The following is a 24859-nucleotide window of genomic DNA, read 5'->3' as shown; positions in this document are numbered from 1 at the left end:
TTGTGAAATCGGACAAAATCTGATCCAAAAGATCGGATGGGTTTTTAGGTCCTCTTTTGATAGCAATAACCTGAATATCTTGGGATTCACCAGACAAGTAATTGTTCACTTCTGTGCCTCCATTGTACTCTTGTCTCTTGAATGGCATTCACTTAATCTGGAGCAAGTCTACATCACTTTGCTTCTGAGTAGTTTGAGGCAGGGACTTAGATCAGCTGAAGTGGGTTTGAGCATATGTGGTTCATTGTCCTCAGGACTGCACTATTTCAGAGTTCATGAGAAATGTGTTGGTATCTGTGCAGAGTTGCACAGTTGTTTGGTGGGGGGCAAGCAACTTTAAGTGTATTATGAGCAAGTTAACTGAGATTGCCAAAAATGGGGGTGATGACCTCTAGAACAGTATGTTCAACTTGGTCTATTATTATTATTAACAGTATTTATATACCGCTTTTCAACTAAAAGTTCACAAAGCAGTTTACAGAGAAAACTCAAATAACTAAATGGCTCCCTGTCCCAAAAGGGCTCACAATCTAAAAAGATGCAAATGAATACCAGTGGACAGCCACTAGAACAGACAGTGCTGGGGTGAGGTGGGCCAGTTACTCTTCCCCTGCTAAAAAAGGAGTGCCCACTTGAAAAAGTGCCTCTTACCCAATTAGCAATTAGCTACTAGTCTAGTATCCCAGAGGAATCTGTTTCGTTGATATCAGAGCATAGTGGTCCTTAAGTCTTGATGTTCGTTCTGGCCATGCTCTGGTGGCCTTTGGAGAGAATGAATCCAGTAGAACAGGAGTCCTGCACTATTTATCTAAATAAACAGTAACACTGAGTAAATTTCAAACCAGTTGGCTTTGGCATACATCTAACAAAGCATTTAGTTATTTCTAGCAGTAAGAGAGGATGTGCCTCTTGCTGAAGTAAATAAGTTTGACTATGCTTGTTCTTTGAGCTCCTGGTGCCAGGTTGTGTTGGCTCTTAAGGGGTCAGTCTTTCTTTCTTTTCTTTGTCCTGTACTTAAGGCCAGTGTGCCACAGTGAGTAGAGCATTAGACTGGGGAGACCCCTCACTCAGCCACCAAACTCACTGGATCATGTTGGAATTGGCCTGAGTGATCTTGGATCCTCATAGAATTGTTGTCTAAGAACTAAGAGCAGCTTTCTGCCCTGAACTCCTAGGAGGAAGAATAGAATAAAATGGACCATCTTCTAAGAGAAGGGATGAAACACTGCTGTAGGGTTCTCTGACTTGAAGAGAGAGCATTTCTGTGTTGATCTGTACTCCATCAACCACCAGAATAGCCCAGTGATCTCTTTAAGACTACTGAGGAGACACTAGTCTGGGTAGCCTGCCAACTTCTGGTTCAGGCTCTCTAAAGCTGCTCTAAAGCTGGAGTGCATGGTGGTTCACTAGCCTCATGGTTGGAAAGCTGAAGGGTGCTGCTGAACTGTTACAGAAACACTGCAGTGCTTTCTGTGACCTGGAAACATTCTGGGCTTGTGTCCATTTCCTATAAGGAAGCTGTTGAAGCTAATTGGCCATTGTAGGTTACCTCGATAACAAATGTGGTGACCCAAGAAGTAGATGCACCAGTGGCCTGGTTGAGGACCTTTCCTCATAGGTGTAATTAGATGACAGCACTTCCCAGTGAGTAGTGGCTGGAATGGAATGCAGTTCTGACACAACAGCACTGATGACTCAGTCATTAAGGAAGGGTTTTGCCAGCTCAGCCAATGGTATTAGTCAGCAGTTGGATTCCTCATTAGCATGGCTGCCATTTTGTTTGCTTATATTGCTTAAGGTGCAGGCTCCTATGTGAAAACCATGACTCAGCTGCAGTAATTTCTGAGCGGATTGATGAAAGTCTGGACCCCTTGCTGACTTGTGAGGAGTGAACTATGGCAGTAGCAGGGCAGGAAGTAGATGGGAGTTGAGGGATAGACTCTTGCTCAGTAGGGTGCTGTGATACTGCCCTGGATGCAACCGCTTGGAATTGTGCAAGGGCAGAATGCAGAGCTGTGTGGGAACAGGGCGGGCTTGTTCCAAGGCCTGTAGATCCAGCCAGGTTTCAAGGGACTGACTCGCTTGCCCAAGTGCTGACATGGCAGTAATTCTCTAGCAGGCACCTGTAGGATCAGGCTGGGAGTCTGTTGAAATGTGTACCCTTATTCCATTGTCACATCTGCCACAATCTAGGAAGACAATCTAGTAGACTCTAGTAAAGGCTAGGCTTACTACAGATTAGACAGTCCTGCCACTAACTCACTAGGCAGCCTTGGGGCAAGCACTTCCTCTTGGCTCCATTTTTAGATATGAAGATAATCCAGCATTGCTGTGTCTCCCTGTATAAAAATATGTATATTTATTTGTCCAAGTATATTAGGGTGATGTCCATGGTTTTCCCCTGTCAAAACTCTCCAAGGTAGGTCAGGCTCCAAGAGTCCCTGGTCCTAGGTAATGTGTTTGTATGGTCCTGTCTGAATGTACAAATTAGCATGTACATGCTTAATATATTTGTAACACCCCTGTAAAGTAAGTTAGTCATTCCCGTATGACTGCTGGGGAGCTGAGGCTGAGAGGGAGCACTTTGCCTGTGACCCCCTAGTGAGTTCATGGCAGAGGTGAGGGTTGAACTAGTTCACAACTCAGGCCTGTATGCCACACCCAGGCTCCACACCTAGTGTGCTTCTTTCTCAGTGGGATTTGGAGTCAGTGGGATTTGGAGTCAGATCTCACCTGTTCTAATTCAGCTTTAGTCCCACTTGTAGATTGCAATCAGCGTGTACAATCTGCATACATGTGGGAGTTGTATTTCCCATAGTCTAATCTCATCAGAGAAGTCTTAAGACTACTTGGTTGTAGTTGGATGGTCGCAGTTTGGAACTTTCCCAAATAAGTGCTGCTGCTTATGTTACGCCACCTCCCATGACAAATTGGCGAAAAGGTCACAACGAGGTACTACGAGTGAATTATTCTCCCAGTCTTGGAGCTGAAGTGGGAGTTGGAGCTTGACTTGCACAGTTGTGTGCTGGTTTTGAGCCTTTCCCGAACCTTAAAAGCTGAAGGGGGCCTGGGGCTGGCAGGGCTGCTGCATGACTGAGCCTCCTGGTAGCACAGGATCGAGCCAGAAAGTGGCATTTACCAGTGTTGCCTTCAGGTTCTTAGCTCAGGAGGGGCCACTTTCAGCCAATCACAATTTTTGATTTGGCTACCAAAGCCAGCCAAAACCACAGTATTGATTGCCTGCCCTCCCCCAACAGTTGGATTCTTTTCAGTTTCTACAGACTGACAGACTGTATCTGGATCTGCTAGTGCAAGATTCCAATCACTTAATAGCAGTGGCAACTTTTTCAACTAAATTTGGCTGCTGAAACAAAAAGCTTGAGAAGGAGAAAAGCACAATGAGTAGATCTCCATCAAAGGCCTGGGCTCAGTTCTGGTATAGAAACAATTCCTAGACTGAGCTTCTGTCCTTTGTTTGTTCCTAATGTGTGCCTGTCCTCTTGGCTGGCATCTTATGCCTGACTGTGGTTGTTAGACCTTAAGGTTCTACAAAAAAGTTGATCCTGGAGCCTCCTGTAGATCTTTCCCGTAATGAAAATGAGCAGTAATTTAAATGGCTCAGATGGTTTCAGGAACACAGATACAACATCAGTTACTATGGAGGGCTTGTCCAGTAACTATTCAGTAATGTTCATTGGGAGCCTTGTGCCAGGCACAGTAGCATGGAGCATGCGTGTGGTCTTGGTCTTGTACCATGGCTGCAACTTCTCATGGTATTGCCTTTCAATTAAAACAGAATTGATGGACTTGCTGGGTCAGGACTGGCATGAGGGGTGTGTGTGTCTGTGCACCAGTTGCAGGGAGAGTGGGCGTGCCTCCATCTCCCACTTGTGAGCTTCCCAGAGACATCTGATTGGCCACTGTGAGAAGCAGGATGTTGAGCTGGATGCGCCTTGGGTCTGATCCAGCAGGGCCCTCTTGTTCTTCCAGACAGGTGTCCCACCCCAGGAGGCAGAGAACTCTGTAGCCTTGTTGGCCAAACTTCTGACAACCCTCGGCACAAAATATGCTGCAGGAGGCACCACTCATGGGAGAGAAGTCCCTGTGCTGTGCTCATAAGAAGGGATGCACAGTGGTGTCTCGATAGTAGCACGTGGTCATAATAAAATATGGCAGAGGGGCAGTGTGTCTGTTGACCTGACTGGGTCAAATGAGTTGCTGCCCCTACCTTCCAGGCAGGCATTTGACCAATAGAGAACCACAAATCTTTGAATTGTCCATTGAGACTTCCAGCTTCCTCTTTTCCCACTCTGTTGCTTTGTTGCCTTGTACTGCCACAATGCCCCAGCAGCTTCAGTGGGTCTGTTAAGGAGGATGTGAGTGAACTTGATGATGGTAGGAAGATTCAAGTTGCAAATCAGGGGGGCTTGCAGGACTGCACACGGTTTACCTGCAAATCACACTTAGATTTTCTAGGTGTAACTTGGCACTGACTTCACTGGTCATGAGCAGGCCGGCTAGGTGTCTCAGGAGTTCTAGCAAGAAGCCATCATTCAGGTGGAGGAATTTTTCATCCGTACTTACCCTAGCTTTCCAAAAATTTCCCAGCATGACTGCTGATGATTACTTTGCAAGCAAGTCCAGAGACCATGGCAGGACCCTGGATTTTATCCCCATTTCTGACCATTGGGGAGATGAGCGAGTCTTCTGACTAGATTAGCAAGTGAGGAGGTTTCCAGTTGCATCATCTCCAGAAAGAGAAAACGGGTGGCATTTTCAGGATGGCAAGTCAAGTGTTGAAGGCTTGCCACTGCACGCTCTTTTCCTTGACTGGATGTTAGTGTACCCTAACCAAGCTCTGCAAACTAGAATTGCTGTAGCAGTACCCATTTGAAGGAGGCAAAAATATGGTGGTGCAACTTTTGACATTTAAGGGAGATTAGTGGTGAGAAGTTTATAACACAGAGGAGCCTAGAAGGGGGGGAAGGTTGCAGTTGGAGGGCTGGATGGCAACCAGGTTGTTACACTTGGTTGCCACACTCTGTGTGGTGAGTGGATCCGTCCCTGTGGTGAGGGAGCTGAGCCTTCCTCCTGAGAGCAAGGAAGGGGCTGGGGGACTGCTCTGCAGTTGGACAGCAGCAGGGCTGTGCCCTCCCTTGGTGTGCTGGGAAGGCTGGAGTGGGTTGGCCACTCCTTTGTCATAGTGCAGGGATCATCTTGCTTGGGTGCAGGGTGCTTAGTGCAGGGATCAACAAGCTCTGCATGTTTCAGCATTGTCCAGGCAAGGAAAGGGTGCTCAGGTATCCAGGATGCCTGCGCCAAGTATAGCCAAGCCCCTTGCGTGTTGGGTAGGGTGCTTTTCTTCACAGGGGATCTGCCTGGGGATGCGCACAGGGGATACGGTTTGAAATACAACTGTCAGTCCACCATTCCACATCTCCATCACTTGATTCTTGATGCACTTGCATTGGCCTTTTCAGAACTGCATTTCCTGCCAACCCCCAGCAGTGGAGAGGTTCAATAGCCCTCTTAAGTGGCCAGTGCAGTGACTCCCAAACTTTTTAGAGACCCTTATGAATGCCAATGGCTATAATGGTGATTGAGCAGCAGTGCTTCCCCTCCCCCGAGTAGCTGCTTGCCTAACTCTACACATAGCCTAATATTCCCTGACAGTCTCACGAACCACAACCAGTGAGTTGTGACCCAGTTTTTGGTGGTTCATCACAACCCACTGGTGGGTCCCAGACCCACAGTTGGAGAAGTGCTGGGCTGGTGTGAAATTGATCTTTGCCTCTGTAGATCAGGTGATAAATGTGTGCTTGTCCTCTGCACTACCACCCTCTTCCCATAAGACTGTTACCTGTCTCTGCCTCTCTCTCTTGCAGAAAGCGTGGACGCCCACCAACGGAGTTTCGACGTCGGGATTCACATTGGCTACCAGCGTCGCAATAAGGATGTGCTGGCGTGGGTCAAAAAGCGCAGGAGAACTATTCGCCGAGAAGACTTAATCAGCTTCCTGTGTGGGAAAGCTCCACCTCCCCGAAACTCTAGAGCACCCCCAAGACTGACTGTAGTGTCCCCTAGCCGAGCGACTCCGACAGAAACTAGCTCCTCTGTTGAGACGGACTTGCAGCCCTTCCGAGAAGCCATAGCTCTCCATGGTAATGACCCTGTCTCTTTTGGTACTGCCTTTTAAGGGAATAGTGATCTCTGGGTGCATGTCTCTTCTCTCCCTGACTCCACTAGTAGCTTTGATGTGTTGCCTCAGCCTGTTCAAGAGCAAAGGTTTTCAATGTAGGGACATCTCTTGCAGCGTATGCAGTTGCACTAGCTGTGTGGTCATGTTTGCCTAATTCAACGTTGCTCACAAAGAGGTGTCATGTATCAGAAATGGTGCTGCTTTCTCTGTAACCTGAAAACATGTTGTGTATGTTTTTAAAAAAAATCAACAAAAGCTGAAGATGGGCATGACCCAGCAGAACATGTTGACAACAGCTAGGAAAGGGAAGTAACTTCCCGTTGCCTCCTCTGAAGGCACTGAAGATGAAAGTGGGAGGTCAGCTGTGTCAGGCCTGGTGGTGGGATAGGCTTGTTGTGGTAGAACTTTAAGGCAGGCTGTCAGCCCTCAGCTCCTCTTGTTCATGGTCCTTGTGTGAGGAGGGTGTGATTGAGGAAAGGTGCTTGAGGTATGAATGGCTGCCTAGGAAGCCCTTTCCATGGTTTATTTTGAAGTTGCTCTTGTCCTGTATGGCACTAGAGGAGTCTCTCTTGGCCATACTCCATTTGTTAATGTGATGGCTGATTCCTCTTGCCTAAGCTTGCATGAGTTAGGAATCTGCTCCTGGCTGGCAGGCAGGCAAAGGAAACTATTCTGGGTTTGGAGAACCTTCTTGGTGGTTGAGGATTTGAAACTTTGGGTTGACTTGTGTGGGCATCCCCTTTCATCTTGAGAAGAAGTGGGGGGAGAGGGAGAGACTTCCTTCTGAATTGCCATTCTTGGCGAGTTCCCCAAAATGCCACACTCATTGGGTCTGCCATAATCCCTCACAATGTGGAATTTCATTCTAGAAAGTCCAGTGCTGTGACTTCAACTGTGTTGCTGAGGAAGGAAGCTGGCACAGCCATGCTCCCCAGAATGCACTGTTCGCTCCCATGGGCCAGAATAGCAGTCAGTCATGCCAGGCAATAGTGTAGCTATAGGGGGCAGGGTAGTATTTCAGGCCCCACAATACTTACCATGTTGTGCCCCCCTCAATAGCTATGCTAGTGCTGCCAGGACAAAGAGCATATACTGATTGGCACTGAAGGAGAGCTAAGCAGTATGATGGGGAGTATTGCTGAAAAGGGACTGGTGGGGCAGGCCTGCTCTGGTGGGTGAAAGTGTGGGTTGCTGCAGTGGAAAACTTGTGAGAGTAGCCCCCCTGTCCACTTAAATGATTGCAAATATTGATGTCTTGGGTGCGAATTGTTGCATGTGTCAGGTTAATTTCTGTACTGGTCATTTTGGAACAAGTTGTATCTGCCTCTAGTTTCATCACTTTCTGGATCAAAGAGAAGATCTTATGCCTGAATTTTGTAAACATGTTGTCAGACATGAGTTATGATGTAGTGATGGAACACCCACCTGACAGATGTCTTGGCCTTGGCAAGCACTTGCAGTACTATGAGGTGACTTGAGAGCCGTTGTTACTAAGCTAGTCTCTTCCTGTTCCAATCTGGAGGAGATGTTTGGAGTGACTGCAAAACATCCTGCTGTGTAGGTGGAGCCCTCTGTGTGGCTTGGGTTGTGCTGGAGGGCAGGAGTGGTCAGGTGCAGAGGTTGCAAGATCTTCCCTCTTGGGTGGGGGTGGAGCCAGTTATGCATCACACCCTGTGAGCCATATCCGTCCTTCGCCTGCACATACAAGTACAGCTCTGCACCTAAGCACCTTTGGGTCAGCAGAGCCCGTTGTAGGTAGACCTGAAGACCTGGTCATAGATAACAAATCATGTTTCTGTTTTCCAGATGAGAAACACTGATGATGAGGCTGAGATGGTTTGCGCATGGCCAATTATAGCAGGTTTTTTTAACTTGAAGTTTGGTTGCCAGTTGTTTAGCAAAAGCAAGCAAAATGCTCACTGACGTGCTGCAGATCCCCCAGAGATCTCCCTACCCCTGCTGTAGCATGGGGTTGAGGAGGCTTGGTGGGTCTCTGGCTTTTTTGCAAGAACCTGAAGGTCTGTTAACTCAAGGTGTAATAGATTTACCTTGGATCTAAGTGCCAACCCAGAAAGTCAGCAGCAAGGCAAATTTCATAGTTGGTGGCACTCAAATGATGCTGCAGTTCAGAGTGGGGAGAAAAGATAGCCTTGCATATCAAAGATGTAGCATCAAGGTAAAAGGGTGGCAGCTGCCATGCACGCGTGGAAGGCCATCAGGGGTAGGAAATTACACTTGTGGAGGGGGAGAACACATGAGAGATGGACACATGGGGAAGCATCGCTCTCTCCCCCATACTACCTGAAAGGGCAGTCAGCTGCCTGGTGTCTCACTTCCATGTCTGTCCATCTCCAGGTGAAGGTGGAGCTCTTCTCCCTATCATGACCAGCCCACCCCTTCCTTCTGCCTTTCTCGAGCATCCACCTGTTTAATGGTGCCTCCCTCCTTCACTGCTTCCTGCACGCTAAGAAATTTGCACTGTCTTGTGGCCCAAGTTCCAAAAGGAAATAAGGTGTGGGTGTGCAATCTCCAAGCTGCAAATTGTTGGCCAATTTGGTTGCTTCTGCCCACCAGTACACTTGTGCACGTTTCCTCCTGTGCAAGAACGGGGGAGGGGGCAACCAACTCAGTATAAATTGGGGGAGTGCTGTATCTGAGTTCAAGAGAAGAGAGGCCCAAACACATTTTCTGACTTTCAAAATGAGGACAGCCCTCCAAAAAAAAACTTGGCCATTTCCCAGCTGCCAGGGTTAAACCTCCAGTCACCGCAGCAACTTGGCACCTGAGATTGACCAGGCCTTGCACTAACTGGGACCAGGTGCAAAACTGGGGGTGGGGTGGCAGAGGCTGCAGGGTGATCCTCTTGGATTAAGAATCAGGGTGTCTCTGTCCTTGTGCTCAGCTCAAGAATTTATTCTTAGCACTAGGAACGGAGCTCACAGTTTTTTCATGCAAAAATCTACCCCTTATTCGCCCTCCCTGCCTCCATGTTGCTTAAACAGCCTAATTTGGGTGGGGGCGTTTTTGTTGCTACTGTTGTGAGTTGGGTAACCCTTGCAAGTCTCACAGTATATGTTGGTCTGTCTATGGCTTTCCCCATTCTAGATCAGCGTTCTTCAAACTCTGGGTCATTACCCACGTCATGAAGCCTCATGGGGGGAAGTGGCAACTTTTCAAAGCCTATATCTTAGAAGAACAAAAATGGCTTACTCTCACTTATTTTATGATTATCCACAAGAGGGATGGGAAGTGGGTGGCTTGGGTTCTGGAGGGGGCTGGGATCGGCAGTGGGTCCCCAGTCTCATACTTTGAGGTCATGGCATGGAAAAAGGTTGAAGACCGCTGCTCTAGATCAATTCAGAAAATGGATCCTGCTTCCCGTTGTAGGGGTTACAGTAGCATATCTGTTGCTGAAGCTTTTGATATTGATTTCCCACACCATGTTCTTGGATAAATAGGACTCAGACAGGTAGGGCTTCTTTAGGGGTGCTACACTCAGGTGTACACAGCTAAATTTAAAAAATATTTTATGAAATGGGATTATACACTACAACTGCTTTTGACAAATTCAGGTTACCATGAAAACTCAAAAGTTTTTTCTTGACACCTGGGAAATGGCTGCAAGGGTTCAGTAGAAGTTGAGCATGTGCCTTTTAATGCTTGTTCATATGTGAAATCTAATGCCACTCACTGGTGGTTCATGAGACTTTGAGGAGGGCTGATCTTGAAAAGTAATCTGAAAAATGTGTTGGACTCCAATTTTTGGGTGGCACTCCTGGTCCAGACAAAACTTGTGGAGTCCTGTAGTATAATTGTCAAGGAAGCATCATTCTGAGAGGCATTCTCCCCCCCCCCCCCAACTTCAATAAGTGGGTAACTGCTACATTACAAAATGAAGACAAAGGAAGAAGTCAACCCCATATTCATTCCCTTTTTCATATACATAACAGATTACTTGGAGTCCTTGTCCAGTGTTTAATAATGTTCTCCTGTGGGTTGCATCTGTTCCAGTAGGCTGAGAACAGAGCCTGCTGTGTCATGTGTATCTGTGCCCTCCCCAATTCATTTATAATAGGACATTTTCTGCATAACAGTCTCTGCCAGGTGTCTGCAAAGACTGGAGCCTCCCTTGGGATGGTTGATAGGGGGATGGGAGCAAGCAGCAGGGGTGTCTCCTATAGTGGGTTCCCTTCCCCAAGCCTCCAGGACAGTGAGAGGAAGTTCTGGCCCTCTCCCAAGTTGCCAGCCAGCCAGTTTTCAAGGGGAGGCCGCCCCCTCTGGCCTCAAGTTTGGGTGCATGATAAACATGGAAGGAGAGTCTCCTTCTATTTCTCCTCTTCATGCCTCAGTGCAGGCAAAACCCCCATCTATCTTTGCAGCCCTCTGCACATGCCCAAGAGTGTTGGGGGCATTAGTGAGGAGGACAGGGCTGTAGTGGACGCTGGCCCCTTGAGCTGCAGTGCCAGGCTATACCTCTGGCACACTTTTGTTGGCATCCTTCAGCCTCGGAAGACTATGGTGTCACGCTCTGAATAGTGGTTCTGGAACAGAGTGCCCTCTCCAGTGCGCAAAGCCTGGGTAAAGTAGGTATGGAGGATAGGCTGTTACCCATGCAGCAAATCCCCCCTCTCCACGTCTCCCCCTCTGGCACAATGACATCAGTTACAGTTGCAGGAAATGTGGTCTTGTCAAAAATACACACACTTCCCACCCACCTCCATTCTGAAACAGTGTTGTTGAGGGAGCACTCTTCTTTCTAAAGGTTTTTGTGGGACACATATTGAGATCTGCTTCTGGTGGAAACAAAGCCTTGTTCAGTACTCGGTGGCCAAGTCCTGTGCTGGCTTCAGGTGTGTTTTGTTTTCTAGTGATGCAAGTATACGGGTGAGAAGATTGCAGTCCAGTGTTGAGCTCGTGGTACGATGTGGCAGATGACTGTTGACTAGGTTTATCTGGGAGTAAATGAAGGGACAGCGCGCCAGTCTGCATCTTGCAGTGGCAGACAGTTCAGTCTGTGGGTAGCACCAGTGAGGAGAGTGATGGGGCTGGACCTTCTTGGTTGGTTGAGTGGTGGTGTTGTAGGTCTGTCTCATAAGTCTCTGTGTCTGGGCCAGGGTTTCCTCAAACACATGGGTATGACAGGCAGTTTTGGGCCCATGATAGCTAGAGGTGGTAATGAGCCAGGTTTAGAGCGAAGCTGTGGGACGGGAGCATGAGCTGTCTTGTTGTGTGTCTGAGGGCATGAAGTTCTAGATGTGGTCTGGTTGAGTGTGCTCTGTGCAATTTCAATCCTGTGCAATCCAATCTTAATGCAAAGCATTAATCCTGTGGAAAATGACTTGATCAGGCCTGATCCACGTCCACCACTCTCAAAATGCATCTGTTGGCTTCTCGAGGCTGAGTCATTTGAATATTTGACTTTCATACCACTTTTCAACTGTAATGGTTCTTGGCAGTTCACAGTAATATCAGATTTATAAGGGGTGATGTTGCCTACACAGTGACAGATCTGCAGTTCTCTGGGAAGGGAGGGCTGGCATTCCTACTGCCGGGGATGCCCCTCCTCCTGGGAGGCCGAATCAGAACCTCAAACAGATACTCCTCCCTTGGTGGGATGTCCCTTCCATCCCCCAATTCCAGTCCTGCCTTCCAGGATATCAGATGGACCTCCATTGAGCTCAGTGCTCAACACACAAAAAAGACATTGCATTGAGGAAGGAGGGGGGTAGGAGATGCAACCCCCACCGCATCTTGGCTCCATGCTACAGCCAGAGCCCCTGTCTGGACCCAGGCAGAGCACAGCTCTGCACCCCATAATGCCAGGGGAGCTGGGCGCTGGAGAGAGGGCTCCCTGGCACGGGGAGAGGCAGCACAAAAATCAGGGGTAGTGTTATTTCATCATTGGAATTCAGTGAAGGTCGTGCAGTTCCAAGAGGCTTGCAGAGAGTGCAGGTTGCCTGAAATGTGTGGTGTTAAGGGATTGTACTCAAAACATCTCAGCTATGTGGGGGATTAAATGGATTACATGGGTGGCAGACTCTAAATGGCAGCCTGTGTGGTGTGTGTTTTCTATGTTAACTGTTGTGAGATCTTGTCTAGCATAGGCCTTGGATTAGCCAGAGCGGTGTCGGAATCCCAAACAAGCAATCCTGGAGATCTGGGGGTGGGGGGGTTGCATTGGCAACTTGTCAGTGACTTGGCTTGAATCTTGCAACAGAGCTGTACGGCTCAGAATTTAACTGGAAACGACAGTGTGTTGGCTCATCCTCGGGGCTCTAACTCTTGAGTCAGCGCCTCTTTGCTGAGTCTGGTAGACACATTTCTGTACATAGCAAAGGATGGTTCCCAAAGTTACTCTGTGCTCCATCTCATGGAACAGTCACTGCTTGCCTGCCATAGAAGCTTTGTCCACAGGTTTTGGCACTCCTCCTCAGTAACCCTCATTCCCCTGACTCAGCATCATCGGAGTGATGGCTTTGACTCTGACTTTTGAGTCCTTGTATGCTCCACAGTAATAGTCACTGGTTTTGCATCTAATCTTATCCTTTACAACCTGTTTCTGTGTCTGTATCCTTGTATGCCCATCCCGGCTTTGGCCATGCAGCCAAAGAAGTCAGCCGTAGTCAAGCAAAGCTTATGCTGATGTGGGTTAATCTTGAAGATGCCACTGTGGCTGTTGGCTGAGGTTGCTGTGTGGTTGCATTTAGGACCAAAGGTGTTTCTTCTTCATCAAAGGGTTTCATTAGGGCAGCCGTTTTCAACCTTTTTCAGCTCACGGCACGGTGACATGGCACTAAAGTTGTCAAGGCACACTACTAGTTTTTAATTACATTATTATGTTACAATTAATTTAATATAGCTAAAGGCACAAGCCTAACCAGGTCTACTTGGAAGTAAGTCCTATTTTGTCCAATGGGGCTTACACTCAGGAAAGTGTGGTTAGGATTGCAGCCTTAGATCATTACATGACAATGAAAAATTCCCAAGAAGCTTGGAGAAGGAGGTGTATGTGGTTTCTGGAAAGAACAATGTTTTGAAGCAGGTCTGTTCAAGCTGTTATCAGTTGATGTGCTCTGATATGCCAGGAGGTGTTGGCAAAGAGATGAGACTGAGCATGCTGGAGAAATGTGCCATGAGGAGATACGGCTGAAACAAGTGCAGGATTCACTGGGGTGGGGGTAAGAGAAAGAGAGGGGGAGAGAGAATGGGAGGCAACGGACTTTGGAAGGTGGGGAAGAGGGAGGGGTTGGGAGGGGCAGTAAGAGGGGTTAACTGCAATTGTGATGGGGGATGTGTATGCAGGAGGGTGGGGGAAGATGGGTGGGGGAAGAAAAGCATCACTTGCCTGCTCATTTATTCAAGAAAGAGTGCAACCAAGCCTCTGTCTACTCAGAAGTAAGCCCTGTTGTAGTCAATGGGGCTTACTTCTAGGTAGGAGTAGGTTACTCCTAGGTGTGGATGGGATTGTGGCCCATACCCTTAAAGTTAAAGCCTTGCCAGGGAGGCAATGCAGGGAGGGTCACTTTGGGGCATTGCAGGCAAGGAAAAGGGTCTGTCCAGGATCCTTTCCAGCCAGCTGCTTCTGGCTCCGTACCTGTTTCCACCTTCAGGCTCGCTCTCACTCCCTCCTCGCTGCTTGCCCTCACACCTGCCACATTCCTGCCCGCCGGGAGCTCTTCCAGGCTTCTCTAGCTGCCCAATCAGCTGCGGGGCAGGCACCAGCAGGAGCATCCAAGCCCCTTCACGGGCTGCCCCATTTCTCCTGCTACCGTGGAAGGCCCCAAAGAGCCGCTTCTCCCGCGTGTGCATCTGCTGCTGCCGCCTGACTCCTTGGCCCCGCGGCACACCTGAGGCAGCCTCACGGCACACCAGTATGCCATGGCACAGCGGTTGAAAACCGCTGCATTAGGGTATGTTGCCTCATTCAGCAGCACACAGTCATGCTTGAAGAGATTGTGAAGAGCTCCAGAAGGATCTCTCCAAACTGGCAGAATGGGTAGCAAAATGGCAGATGTGTTTCAATGTCAGTAAGTGTAAAGTCATGCACATTGGGGCAAAGAATCAAAACTTCACATATAGGCTGATGGGTTCTGAGCTGTCAGAAGATCAGGAGAGAGATCTTGGGGTGGTGGTGGACAGGTCGATGAAAGTGTCGACCCAATGTGCGGCGGCAGTGAAGAAGGCCAATTCTATGCTTGGGATCATTAGAAAAGGTATTGAGAACAAAATAGCTAATATAATAATGCCGTTGTACAAATCGATGGTAAGGCCACACCTGGAATATTGCGTCCAATTCTGGTCACCACGTCTCAAAAAGGATATAGTAGAAATGGAAAAGGTGCAAAAAAGAGCAACCAAAATGATTGCTGGGCTGCGGCACCTTCCTTATGAGGAAAGGCTACGGCGTTTGAGACTCTTCAGTCTAGAAAAGAGGCACCTGAGGGGGGACGTGATTGAAACATACAAAATTATGCAGGGGATGGACAGAGTGGATAGAGAGATGCTCTTTTCCCTCGCATAACACCAGAACCAGGGGAAATCCACTAAAGCTGAGCGTTGGGAGAGTTAGGACAGACAGAAGAAAATATTTCTTTACCCAGCATGTAATTAGTCTGTGGAACTCTTTGCCACAGAACATAGTGATGTCATCTTGCCTAGATGCCTTTAAGAGGGAACTGGACAAATTTCTGGAGGAAAAGTTCATTATGGGTTACAAGTCAAGAGTATATGTGCAAGCTCTTGGTTTTAGAGACAGGTTGCCTCTGATTGCCAGATGCAGCAGAGGGCACCAGGACGCAGGCTGTGTCTGTTGTCTTGTGTGCTCCCTGAAGCATTTGGAGGGCCACTGTGAGATACAGGAAGCTGAGCTAGATGGGCCTTTGGCCTGATCCAGCGGGGCTCTTCTTGTGTTTTTATGAGAATACTTTTCCTGCCAACATGCATTGTTATGTTGACTGATCGAAGGGTGTTCTCTGGGTGCCCTGCAAAAGCTAGTTGGCTTTTGTTTTTTCCTTTGGACCATCAAACCCTTCTGTTGTTTGATGAATGGTGTTGGGAAATCTTTGTTCCAAAGTGTCTGTCTTAGTGAAACGAGAGGTTATGGGGGCTCTGCTGGGGAGAAAAATCCAGGGCTGTCTTGGATACACTGCCTAGCTATGCAGCTTTGTCCCTGCCCCTGTGTCCTATGCATTAATGTGCTAGTCCAGCTCTCCGGGGAACCTGTTTATGTTCTCAGTTTTGCGAGTGATGTTCTCCCAGCAGCCAGCTGGGTTTCTGAGATGGTGTCTAAGCTGGGCTAGCTTTAAGTGCACTGGACTAATGTATACGTTCTCTGTGGTTGACCATAGGCTGGTATCCACTGGCACAGTAAACTAGCCTACTTAACTTTGTCATGCCAGCTCCTGTGTGGAGCCATTGCCATCAAGTGAAGGCTTAGGCCTCAGTTTCAGTCCTGGAGAGCTAAACCTGCATTGCCTACGGAACTTTCAAGTCCCTGTCTTGGTGCTGGTAGAGAGCTTTCAGGGTTGTGAAATGAAAATATGGCAACTGACAAACCTAAGGCCCTGATTCCTCAAACTTTTCAGGTGGGCTTCATTAGTCAGTCTGTATCTGAGGTTGCTTGCCTTGGACTCCTGCCCCACAACCAGAGAACTTGTCTTACGTTGCACTGAAGGAAGAACTGGTTTGGCAACCGCTGCCCAGCACTGAGGGCCTGTCCCCAACTTGAGAGTTGGTGGGGGCTTTTGAAAACCCTGGCAGCAAACATGTTCATGGGTGCCAGTGAGGCCTGGGGCAGCTTAAAAGATGAAGGCATTTTCTTGTGGCAATAGCTTCTGTAGGCAAAGCCCAACTTCAGCAGATGAATCTGGTAGTCTTTTGACGTCCCATAGTGCTGTGAGATGGTGAAAAGCTTCCTTATACTGAATTGTGCCCCACATACTGCCGGAGCTTGAATGTGTAGCCTACTGCTTGGAGAGCCTGAGTGACAACCTTCTCCTTGTTAGAAGAGATCAAATGGCTTAAGCGAACTTTTGAAAGGATATAGGTATGAGGCAAGGGAGCTGATGTTTAAATTTTGGCAGTATAATCAGGAATAAGCTGCACAGGTCATCTTATCAACGACACTTAGCTTTTGAAGTTCAGATTATTATTGTTTGGCATTGCTGAAATGCCTGAACTGAGGCATTAGTGAGATGCAAGTGTCTTTTTATTTTTAAAAATGTTTAAAATACTGCTACCTGTTGAAAACAGGAAAGGTTCACAAAGGTTCATATAGGAAATTCATGATGTCTGCCCCTGGAAAGCTCACAACTTAAAATAAGATGTAGAAAAGACACCAAAAAGTTACTACAGAAGGTTCTATGCTGGGGCAAAGAGGGATTGTTTCTCTTCCCCTACGAAGTGTTAAAGAGAATTACCACTTAGAAGGTGGTGCGTTGGCGCAATTAGCAGGGCAGGTAGTGGATTGCTTGTCTGATCAATTCCCAAATTCTTTACATGGTTGACAGCCCCTTACCAAATCTCCGGACATCAACTTCAGCCTCGTTTCAAAACTACCTGTTGGCTACAGTGATGTCACAACTTAACAGTGACACTCTTGGAGAGGGCACAGCCAACAAAGAGTTGTGTGAGGCCACTGCCTGGCTGTGCCTGGGTCTGGTTTGGTGGCTTCCTCTGGTGACCTTTTGCTTCCCTCCCTCTCATCCTGGTTCATCATAACCGTCTCTTAAGTATCTGAACTGAGCAAATGGCAGTTACTGCAAGCAAAAACATGATTTTCCCCCAGGCCAGAACTGGAAAAAGTTTTTGTTGGTAGTAACCATGGTTTGCCTAGTTGTGGTTACTGTGAACCAGGAAAAAAGGGGGAGGGAGTGTATGTGCTAGTCCAGGGTGCACCCTCAGTAGCCAATCCATTGGCCACCTGGCCATGATATAAAGGAGTATGTGAGTACTATGTTGCATTGAAAGGAACTTTTGAGTGTGTTCAGAAAAAAGATTGATTTTACATTCTTCTCTTGCAGAAGAAAGGGCGAGTATCCTCAACTCAACAAGGATTTGCTTTCTATGTAGTTCTTGAGCTGTGGGGCTTGTGCCTTAATGGGCACAAGTGGGATGTAGCTCATGATTGACGGTTGCCCCCTTTTGTAGTGGTGGGAAATTTTTTTGAAATTTAGAAATTTATTATATAACCATAGGCCATTACAATATTAAAAGCACTTACAGCAGTGTATACATATAAAAACACACAATAGCATCTCAGCCTACGAAACATGGCAAATGAACAAGGGGTTTAATACTAAACATAAATCAAAAAATTTAAGATTGCAAAAATTTGGCTCTTATTTTCTTTGCCACAAGGCCAAAAATAGCCACTTTATGAGTGACATCAGGGTCAGAATCAGCAAGAAGCCAGGAGATCAAGGCTGAAGTAGATCTCTCCTAAAACAAAGCAATGATATTAGACAGATATTTGGCTCTGGAAAGCTCATATAGAGGACATTTTTATAAGTAATGGAAAATATCCTCTATTTCACCAGAATTACAAATACATGTCCTAAGATGATAAGGAATATTTTTATATCTGTCTTCAAGAACCATCGTCTGCATACACTGAAAGCGCAGAGCAGTAAAAGCTTTGAGCAGTGGTGGAACTGTAAGGTAGGTTAAGTAATTTTCTAAAACAAAAGATAGCTTATACAGTGGAAGCCAGGATGAAAAAGGTGAACTGGAGATGTCACACAAGTCACATCGCATATGGTAAAGACGGATTTTGTCTTTTACCATGGTCTTAACTTCCTTAGATATATAGGAGGGCAAAGCATCCGTGACTATTTCGTATTTCTCCATGATCTGTTGTACTAAAATTGCCCAAGAGAACCGAGCAGGGTTAATAAGTTGTTCTCTAAAACAGATCTTAGGGAGACGAGAATCATCCATTGCAACTAATTTACACCAGTACAAAGCTAACGCAGAATGGCAGTGAGCTTCTATTGAGATTAGACCCACTTCCGCTCTCAGGAGAGGGGATAGAGTTTGCTGAGGGACACTTAATAATGAACATATAAAAGCATTTTGGGCTGATTCTAGTGTAGAGGTTTTTGAATAACCCCAGATTTCTGCACCAAAAATCATTTGGGGAGTAGTAGTGGGAAGAATAGGAGCATTTACTTTTATCTAGGCATTTATCTTTTTGCCTCCTAAGAGGTGATCGGTGGTTTTCTGTTGGTTGAAAACATAATAATCAAGACAGCTAAAACGGCGGATCTCAAACTGAGTTGCAATTTTATTTTTGGTGGATTGTGAGCCAGTGCTACCAGGAAGCCACAAGGCATTGTGGGTCACATCACATCCCAGAATGCCTTGCAGCTTCTGGGTGTCAGTGGCCCACTCTGTAGGTCATGAATCCCCCTAATGCCTTGCAGCCGTGCATTCTGGGGCACATCCCGAAAGCTGTGACTGCTGCAGCCAACGAAGTGGGTCACAGCAGTAAAAAGTTGAGAATCTGATCTGAAACAGTAAGCAGTCAGTGGAAAATAGCAATGAACGAAGAGGGCCATAGGTAACTGGATATACTGTGTAATAAAAAGGCAGGTTGTATTGTCACAAAGGAGTGCTCAACCAAATCAGTGTATTGTTTTGAAGGTAGATTGTACAGAGATCAGTTGTGATGCTCTGAATGATTCTGGAAACTGCCTAAACTTGTCGGACGCAACCCGTGAATCGTATCGCTTGGCTCTTAGTGCCCTGGAATAGCCACAGCCTGATTCTGCCTGGCGACTGGTCAGTCTGGTTGAACATGCTGTTCTGGCAGGTGCCTGGGATTTTGCTGCCTGCTTGATGACGGGTTTATGGACTGCAGACCAGAAGTGGCTTGTCAGTGTTATGTGTTTTGGTTGCAACACAAACATCTGTGCCTGCAAATATGCAGGTCCTCTCCCTTGATCTTCTCTTGTCATGCTGCCTTTCCCTGTCAGGTGCCCTTCTCCAGAGTTGGACCGCTGGGCCTTCTAGCCCCAGCACAGCCTGTTCCTGTAACCTTTCCCTTGAAAATGCACTTGGTTGGGACCTGGCCTCACCATGAGCTGCCAGGAAGAAAAGTGGTGTTGGACAGAGTTTTTGTAGGCTCCTCGTTGACTGATTTTTGCCTCACTGAAAACGTCACAGGAAGGAGAAGGAAGCCCTCAGTCTGGAGGAAGTGGGAAAAACTCTTAGGGATCCTCCCCAGCATTTTTTTTTTTTACATTATGGAGGGGGAGGCGGCTGTGCTTTTGGCCATCTGGGTGAGGAGACACTCACTAAAAATCATGGCGCTCTTGGCTGTACCCGGTGATGGTGTCCAGGTCTTCCTTGTGTAGATTATGGCTTTAGGAGGGGATATTGTATTCTTTTTAGTTCATGAGCTGCTTGAACTTTTTGTTGAAATATGGGGTAGAAATATTTTTAGCAAATGTCTCTTCTGGGATAAACTGAAATTTCTCACCCGCTAATTTTCTAATCTGCCAAGGTGTTGCTGTAGTTGAGGGCCTTTGAGCCTGTGCAGTGCTTTTGACTTGCCACAGAGCAAGGATATGCACAGTGGGGGATGGGGACAGGGTTCTATGGCACAAGCTGTAGCCCCCACCTAGGCCTTGGTCCCCTTGCCTCCCCCCATCATTTCACTCTCCTCGGAAGTCATGGAGTGATGCACCCCACAGTTTGAAAGGCGCTTCCCAGATGGTCTGCTTTGAAATGTGTATCTCACAAGGCCAGGGGTTGGCCACCATTTGGCCAAACAAAGCAGCCCTTTACATGTTGAACATGCGAGTTGTAGATGGCCTTGGGTCATGGGTGAACTGGAGTTTTGACTTGTTCTCTGTCCCAGTTGTCTTGATCTGGAAAAGATTTCTTCCATCAGAAGCTGGCCAAAGCCAGGAGCATCATTGATGTGTTCAGGAGGATGTTGTGCAATGGCACTAATGCTCCAGGCCATCGGTTGTAATTAGACTGGGTCAGGAGAGTAAGGACCCTTCTGCATGGGCCCAGGAGGAAGTTGTGCAGTGTTTGTCTTCAACTCTTTTGAGTTTCTGGCATGTGGCAAGTACAGGTGTGTGTGTCCTCCCCACTATATTCATGGATCCAGTATCCATGGTTTCACTTACCCATGGATCAAGGGGACGCCCCCCCTGTTAGCTTTGTTTCCATTAGAAGCTCTTGGAGCAGGGGAGTTTCTTAACAAAGGAACATTCTTGCTGAACTAAAGAACATGATGTGCAGGCTGCCCGCTAGAGGAAGACTAACTGAATGTTAACAGGAAGCAGGAACTTGTTACTGCCTGCATTGTTGCTACATGTCCTTCAGTTTGGCAAGAATGTTCCTTTGTTATCAAGAAACACCCCTATTTCATCACTGCTAAATAAAAAGGTAATGTGTGTGTGGGAGCGCTATTTATTTAGTCCCCCATATCCACAGAGGAGAGAACTGGAATGGAACCGCCATGGATACAGGGGGATTATGTCGGACCTCCTGTTCCTCTTTGGTTTAGCTCGCTCAGTTGAAGCTGCCTTAGTGTTGTGTGTCTGCAGTAGATGTGGAGGTTTGTCAGCTGTGGCACCGAGACTGTTGAGCAAACCCAAGGAGGCCCTCTCCTTGTGGCTGTTGGAGAGCATTGATGTCCTTTAATGGCTGCCATCTGTTGAGCTCTAGATATTGTTGCCTTGTTTCCTCTTGTGGCTTTGCTAATTTTGTTTTGGTGTGGAATGGATTGTTCTTAAGCTTTGTAGTTCGTTGCCTTGAATGTTTTGTTAGAAAGGCGTCCTGCGGACGTGTTGAATATTAAGAACAAACTTGTAACTTTTGGAGCTGGTGCCTGAACGCCCGCAGGAATTGGTGTGTGTCCCTTCCTCAGCTCTGTGGCTTCTAACACCCTGCCAGCCACACTACACGGAAACTTCAGAAGCTTTTCTTGGCTTTCTTGCCATTCTCATATCAACTGTTCTGAACTGTCCTGTTGACACTGAGCTTGTTATGGCAGCAGGTGCCTTTCTTAAAAGTTCTCCTTTTTTTCTTCCTCCTCCAGGACTCAGCGGCGCAATGGCTAGTATAAGTGTCCGCTCCAGTACCCCGGGCTCGCCCACTCACGTGAGCAGCGGTTCCAACGGTAGTCGAAGGAGAAACGGACTCCACGATGTGGACTTGAACACTTTCATATCCGAAGAAATGGCACTCCACTTGGACAATGGTGGGCCTAGGAAGCGTACCTCAGCCCAGTGTGGTGACGGCATTACGGACTCCCCGACCCATAAACGCAACCGCATGGTCTAGGTGGCAGAGCCTTTGACCGACCCCTCCTCTTTCCCCCTGCTTACCGCTTGAAAGCCCCTTGATCCTTAGCAGACTCTTGGGGGAACAGAGAGCTCCCGAGTCACACCAATTCAATAATTGCCATAAAGGAAAGCTTATGTACTGATCGTAGATTCCTGTAATGACAGCTTTCTTCAAATTAGAGTCTTTAGCAGAGAACTTCCACTGTTGTGTTGTAGCTAAGCAAGCTCGTCAAGGCAAAACATGCATCCGTTCCGAGGCTAAAAGTGACCTTACTTGTACTCTCAAAGGGAAAAAGGAAATATCAGATGTTTATTTGGTTATCGAAATGCGCTTTTGTCCTTTTCTTTCTTGATGTTTTCTGATATTTGCTTCAACAGTATTGCCATTTTTGACGGCAGTGTCAAAACCGATGACTGGGCATGTATGACCTGCAAGCTTCCTTTTTTTGAATATATATAATTTTTTCTTTGTAAAGCTCTGTTGGGCACATAATTTCTATATAGTAAGTGTGCAAGTTTATAATAAGTATTGGCCTATACCCTTCTTAAGTTTCAAAAGCAGTTGATGGTGGCTATGTAGTAAAGAGGTTCTATATGGTGGCTGACACAATGGATACTAAATCAGTACTAAATGGCTCCTTGTTGGGTTTGCCCTGTGCATAAGAATTTGCAGGTAGTGGCACCAATCTCTTATGCTCAGAGTTGAACGAAGCTGCTTTTTTTAGTTGATTGCCTCTGATAATTTGAGTGTTCCCTTGTAAGCAGAACTTTGCATTAATTGCCAAAGCAAGAGGGGACAAGCATGTTCTGGCACTGCAGGTATGTATCGTACACTTCCTGTGGGGAAAATGATCTTGTATGGAATGAGTGGAGGGGAAATGGGTGGCTGAGAGCCGTTCTTAAAATGATTTGGGGTTTTCTTTTCCTTGTTTACAATCAGGCGAGACTTCTGTGCTGTTTAAGGAAATTGTGCAAAACCCCTAATGGTTTGGTTTTGAGTAGAATTTGAAAAAGCTGTAGGTTCTTCCAAGTGCCACAGGAGAAGTTTTCACCAAGAAATAAACCTGCATTTTGGGTGACTTCAGTGCAGGGCACTGCAGAGGGAAACCAGTTCCCAGATGGAAGGTTCTGAGGTGGTCTGAACCCACTTGTGAAGCAATGGTGGACTTCAACTGGCTGCCCACAGTACCCTCCTCAGGGAAGTAGGTTTTGGATGGCACTGGAGTCCCATTGTCAGATACAAAATGCATCCATTGGCTCACTGAGCCTGGGTGCACAACTGTGTTGTGGAGGACTGCTTAGCTAGACATGGTCAGGGCAGTTTGGGTTGTACTTCTCCTTTGGCCACAATAGGATGGCACTTGGTGCTGAACTCCTCCAGTCATGCCCCTTTCCTGAGATTTGTCCTATTATATTCCAGTGGTGGATCTCTTTCCTCCCCCCCCATGTGTCTAGATATTTGAGCTGGTTTCTACAGCCTTGACTGAGTAACTCAGTTTGAATAGTACTTTGCTTGGCCAACTAAATGGCATCAGGTCCTTTGGAAGTCCCCTTTTATGCGCCATAACAGGGACCTTCCTTGTCTCCAGTCTCTTCTTCCCCCTTTTAATTTAACTGGAAAAATTCCACATTTGGGTCTAGCTGATCAGAAGCTTTTGTGAGCTGGAGGTTTTGCGCTCACACATTTGGAATGCTTGCAGCCAGAGGAAACCACAGGAGTGCAGGGTCATAGGGGCGCTTGACTGGCCAGCGTGATGTGGGTGAGAGCTCTAGCATCAATATCTTCGGTCCCCTTGATCAATGGGACGTTTGGCTTGAAATGCGGGGAGCTGGCCCGCTTTTTCAGGCAATGAAGATGCGTCATGAGAAGGCTGTGCCTCTTCTTTCTGACTTTGTGGAGCTTGTAAGCATAACTGATTCACAGCTTTGGAATTTCAAAAACTGATATGTAGTACTGTGGGTAGTTAGCGGTTCATGAACACCATGTGTGAGTGATGCCCCAACCTTGTCTGGTAGTCTGAAGACAGCCCATGTCATATTGTACAATTAACTACTATCGACACCATAAGCTACCATAGGGCTTCCTGTGTAAAACGTATAATTCCTTTGCTTTCAGTCTAGGACTAACTTCCACTCCTGAGAATTTGCACTTAAGACTGGTTAGTGCAATTGTGTCCAAGGCCATCGTGGTAAAAAAGAAAAGAAAAATGTTTTCTGCAGAAGGAAAACTACTTTGAATGTGTAGGAAGATGTCTTAATCAAGGGCTGCTGGGCGGAGCCCTTTGCATTTTGGGAGTGATGGGGTTGGTAATGGACAAATGGCCGTGTCATGGTGAGAACCTTTGCCACCACTGTTGGATGCCCCCCAGCCCCCTCCCATATGGAATTGGGCCATATGTGTACAGAATGGGTTGGATTTGGTTTTGATGAAGCTCCACTAAGCCCTGGGCTTTTATAATGGTGGTATGTGACTCCCCAGTAACTAAATAACTGGGTCCCAACCTGTAGTACTAGGTGGAGTGAGTGAAGTGTTTTCGTCTCACAGCTGAACCTGTGGAGCTTTGTGTGGAGTTTCTCTTCCCCACCCCTCCCACGTAGCATATACCCATTCATCTGTTAACGCTTTGAAGCTTTGCTTTCAGTCTAGCTCGTTGGAACAAAAGTTTTAAAAAATTGTGCCATGTTTTCTCCTTTTTGGTAAAGAGAAAAGCAGGCTTTGACGATCTAGCTGCACTAACAGTGTGTGTATGTGCACGTGAAAGTCTTAGACACGTTTAATGTTGACTGCTTTAAAACCAACCACCATCCAATATTTTGTGATTGAAACATTCAGCTACCTGCCACAACTATTGAAAACTGCATGATGGCCTCACACAGCAAATAGGCAGGCAGTAGAATGATTTCTGAAAATCAACGTGGTCATGAGTTCTGGGAGGATAAGGTTGTATTTTTATGGTTTGAAAAAAAAATGCATTTTAGCTTGGGGGGTGGGGGTAGGAGAATTGATTATTGCAGTTCTTATTTTCTTTCCATTTGACTCAAATTAATGCCTTCTGGTTGCCATCTTATCTTGCCTCTTCCCGCCCCCCCCGCCCCCCATGTAAACCAAACTTAACATGAATGTGGGGCAGATTTTACATATAGTGTATCCTGCATTGAAGCTGAGCTTGGCTTGCATATTACTAAAAATTCAGTTTAAATATTAAAACACTTTTGAGCTATAGTGAAGTAATACAAAGCTGATTTTTTTTTTTCATTGTCTGAAATTGAACTCCTGCAATCTTCAAATGTGACTTACCCTGCTGGAGAAGTAGACACCTTTTTAAACCCTAATAAAAATAAAAACAAAATAAACCAA

The 24859-nt window shown here is 46.8% G+C and overlaps 1 protein-coding gene across 1 annotated transcript in view; it reads left to right on the top strand.

Annotated features, from left to right (window-relative positions):
* HAPSTR1 (HUWE1 associated protein modifying stress responses) overlaps positions 1 to 24859 on the top strand; it is a 29030-nt gene extending 4171 nt beyond the window's left edge. The window contains exons 3-4 of the mRNA XM_066609438.1: positions 5886 to 6161; positions 21255 to 24859. Of these exons, the coding sequence (XP_066465535.1) occupies positions 5886 to 6161; positions 21255 to 21499 (521 nt within the window). The 3' untranslated portion in view covers positions 21500 to 24859. The remainder of the gene's footprint in view (positions 1 to 5885; positions 6162 to 21254) is intronic.

Source organism: Tiliqua scincoides, chromosome 13 (genome assembly GCF_035046505.1).
Source record: "Tiliqua scincoides isolate rTilSci1 chromosome 13, rTilSci1.hap2, whole genome shotgun sequence".
In the NCBI taxonomy this organism is placed as follows: domain Eukaryota; kingdom Metazoa; phylum Chordata; class Lepidosauria; order Squamata; family Scincidae; genus Tiliqua; species Tiliqua scincoides.
Note: the sequence above shows the minus strand (reverse complement) of the source record. Positions and strands in the feature narration are given on the sequence as shown.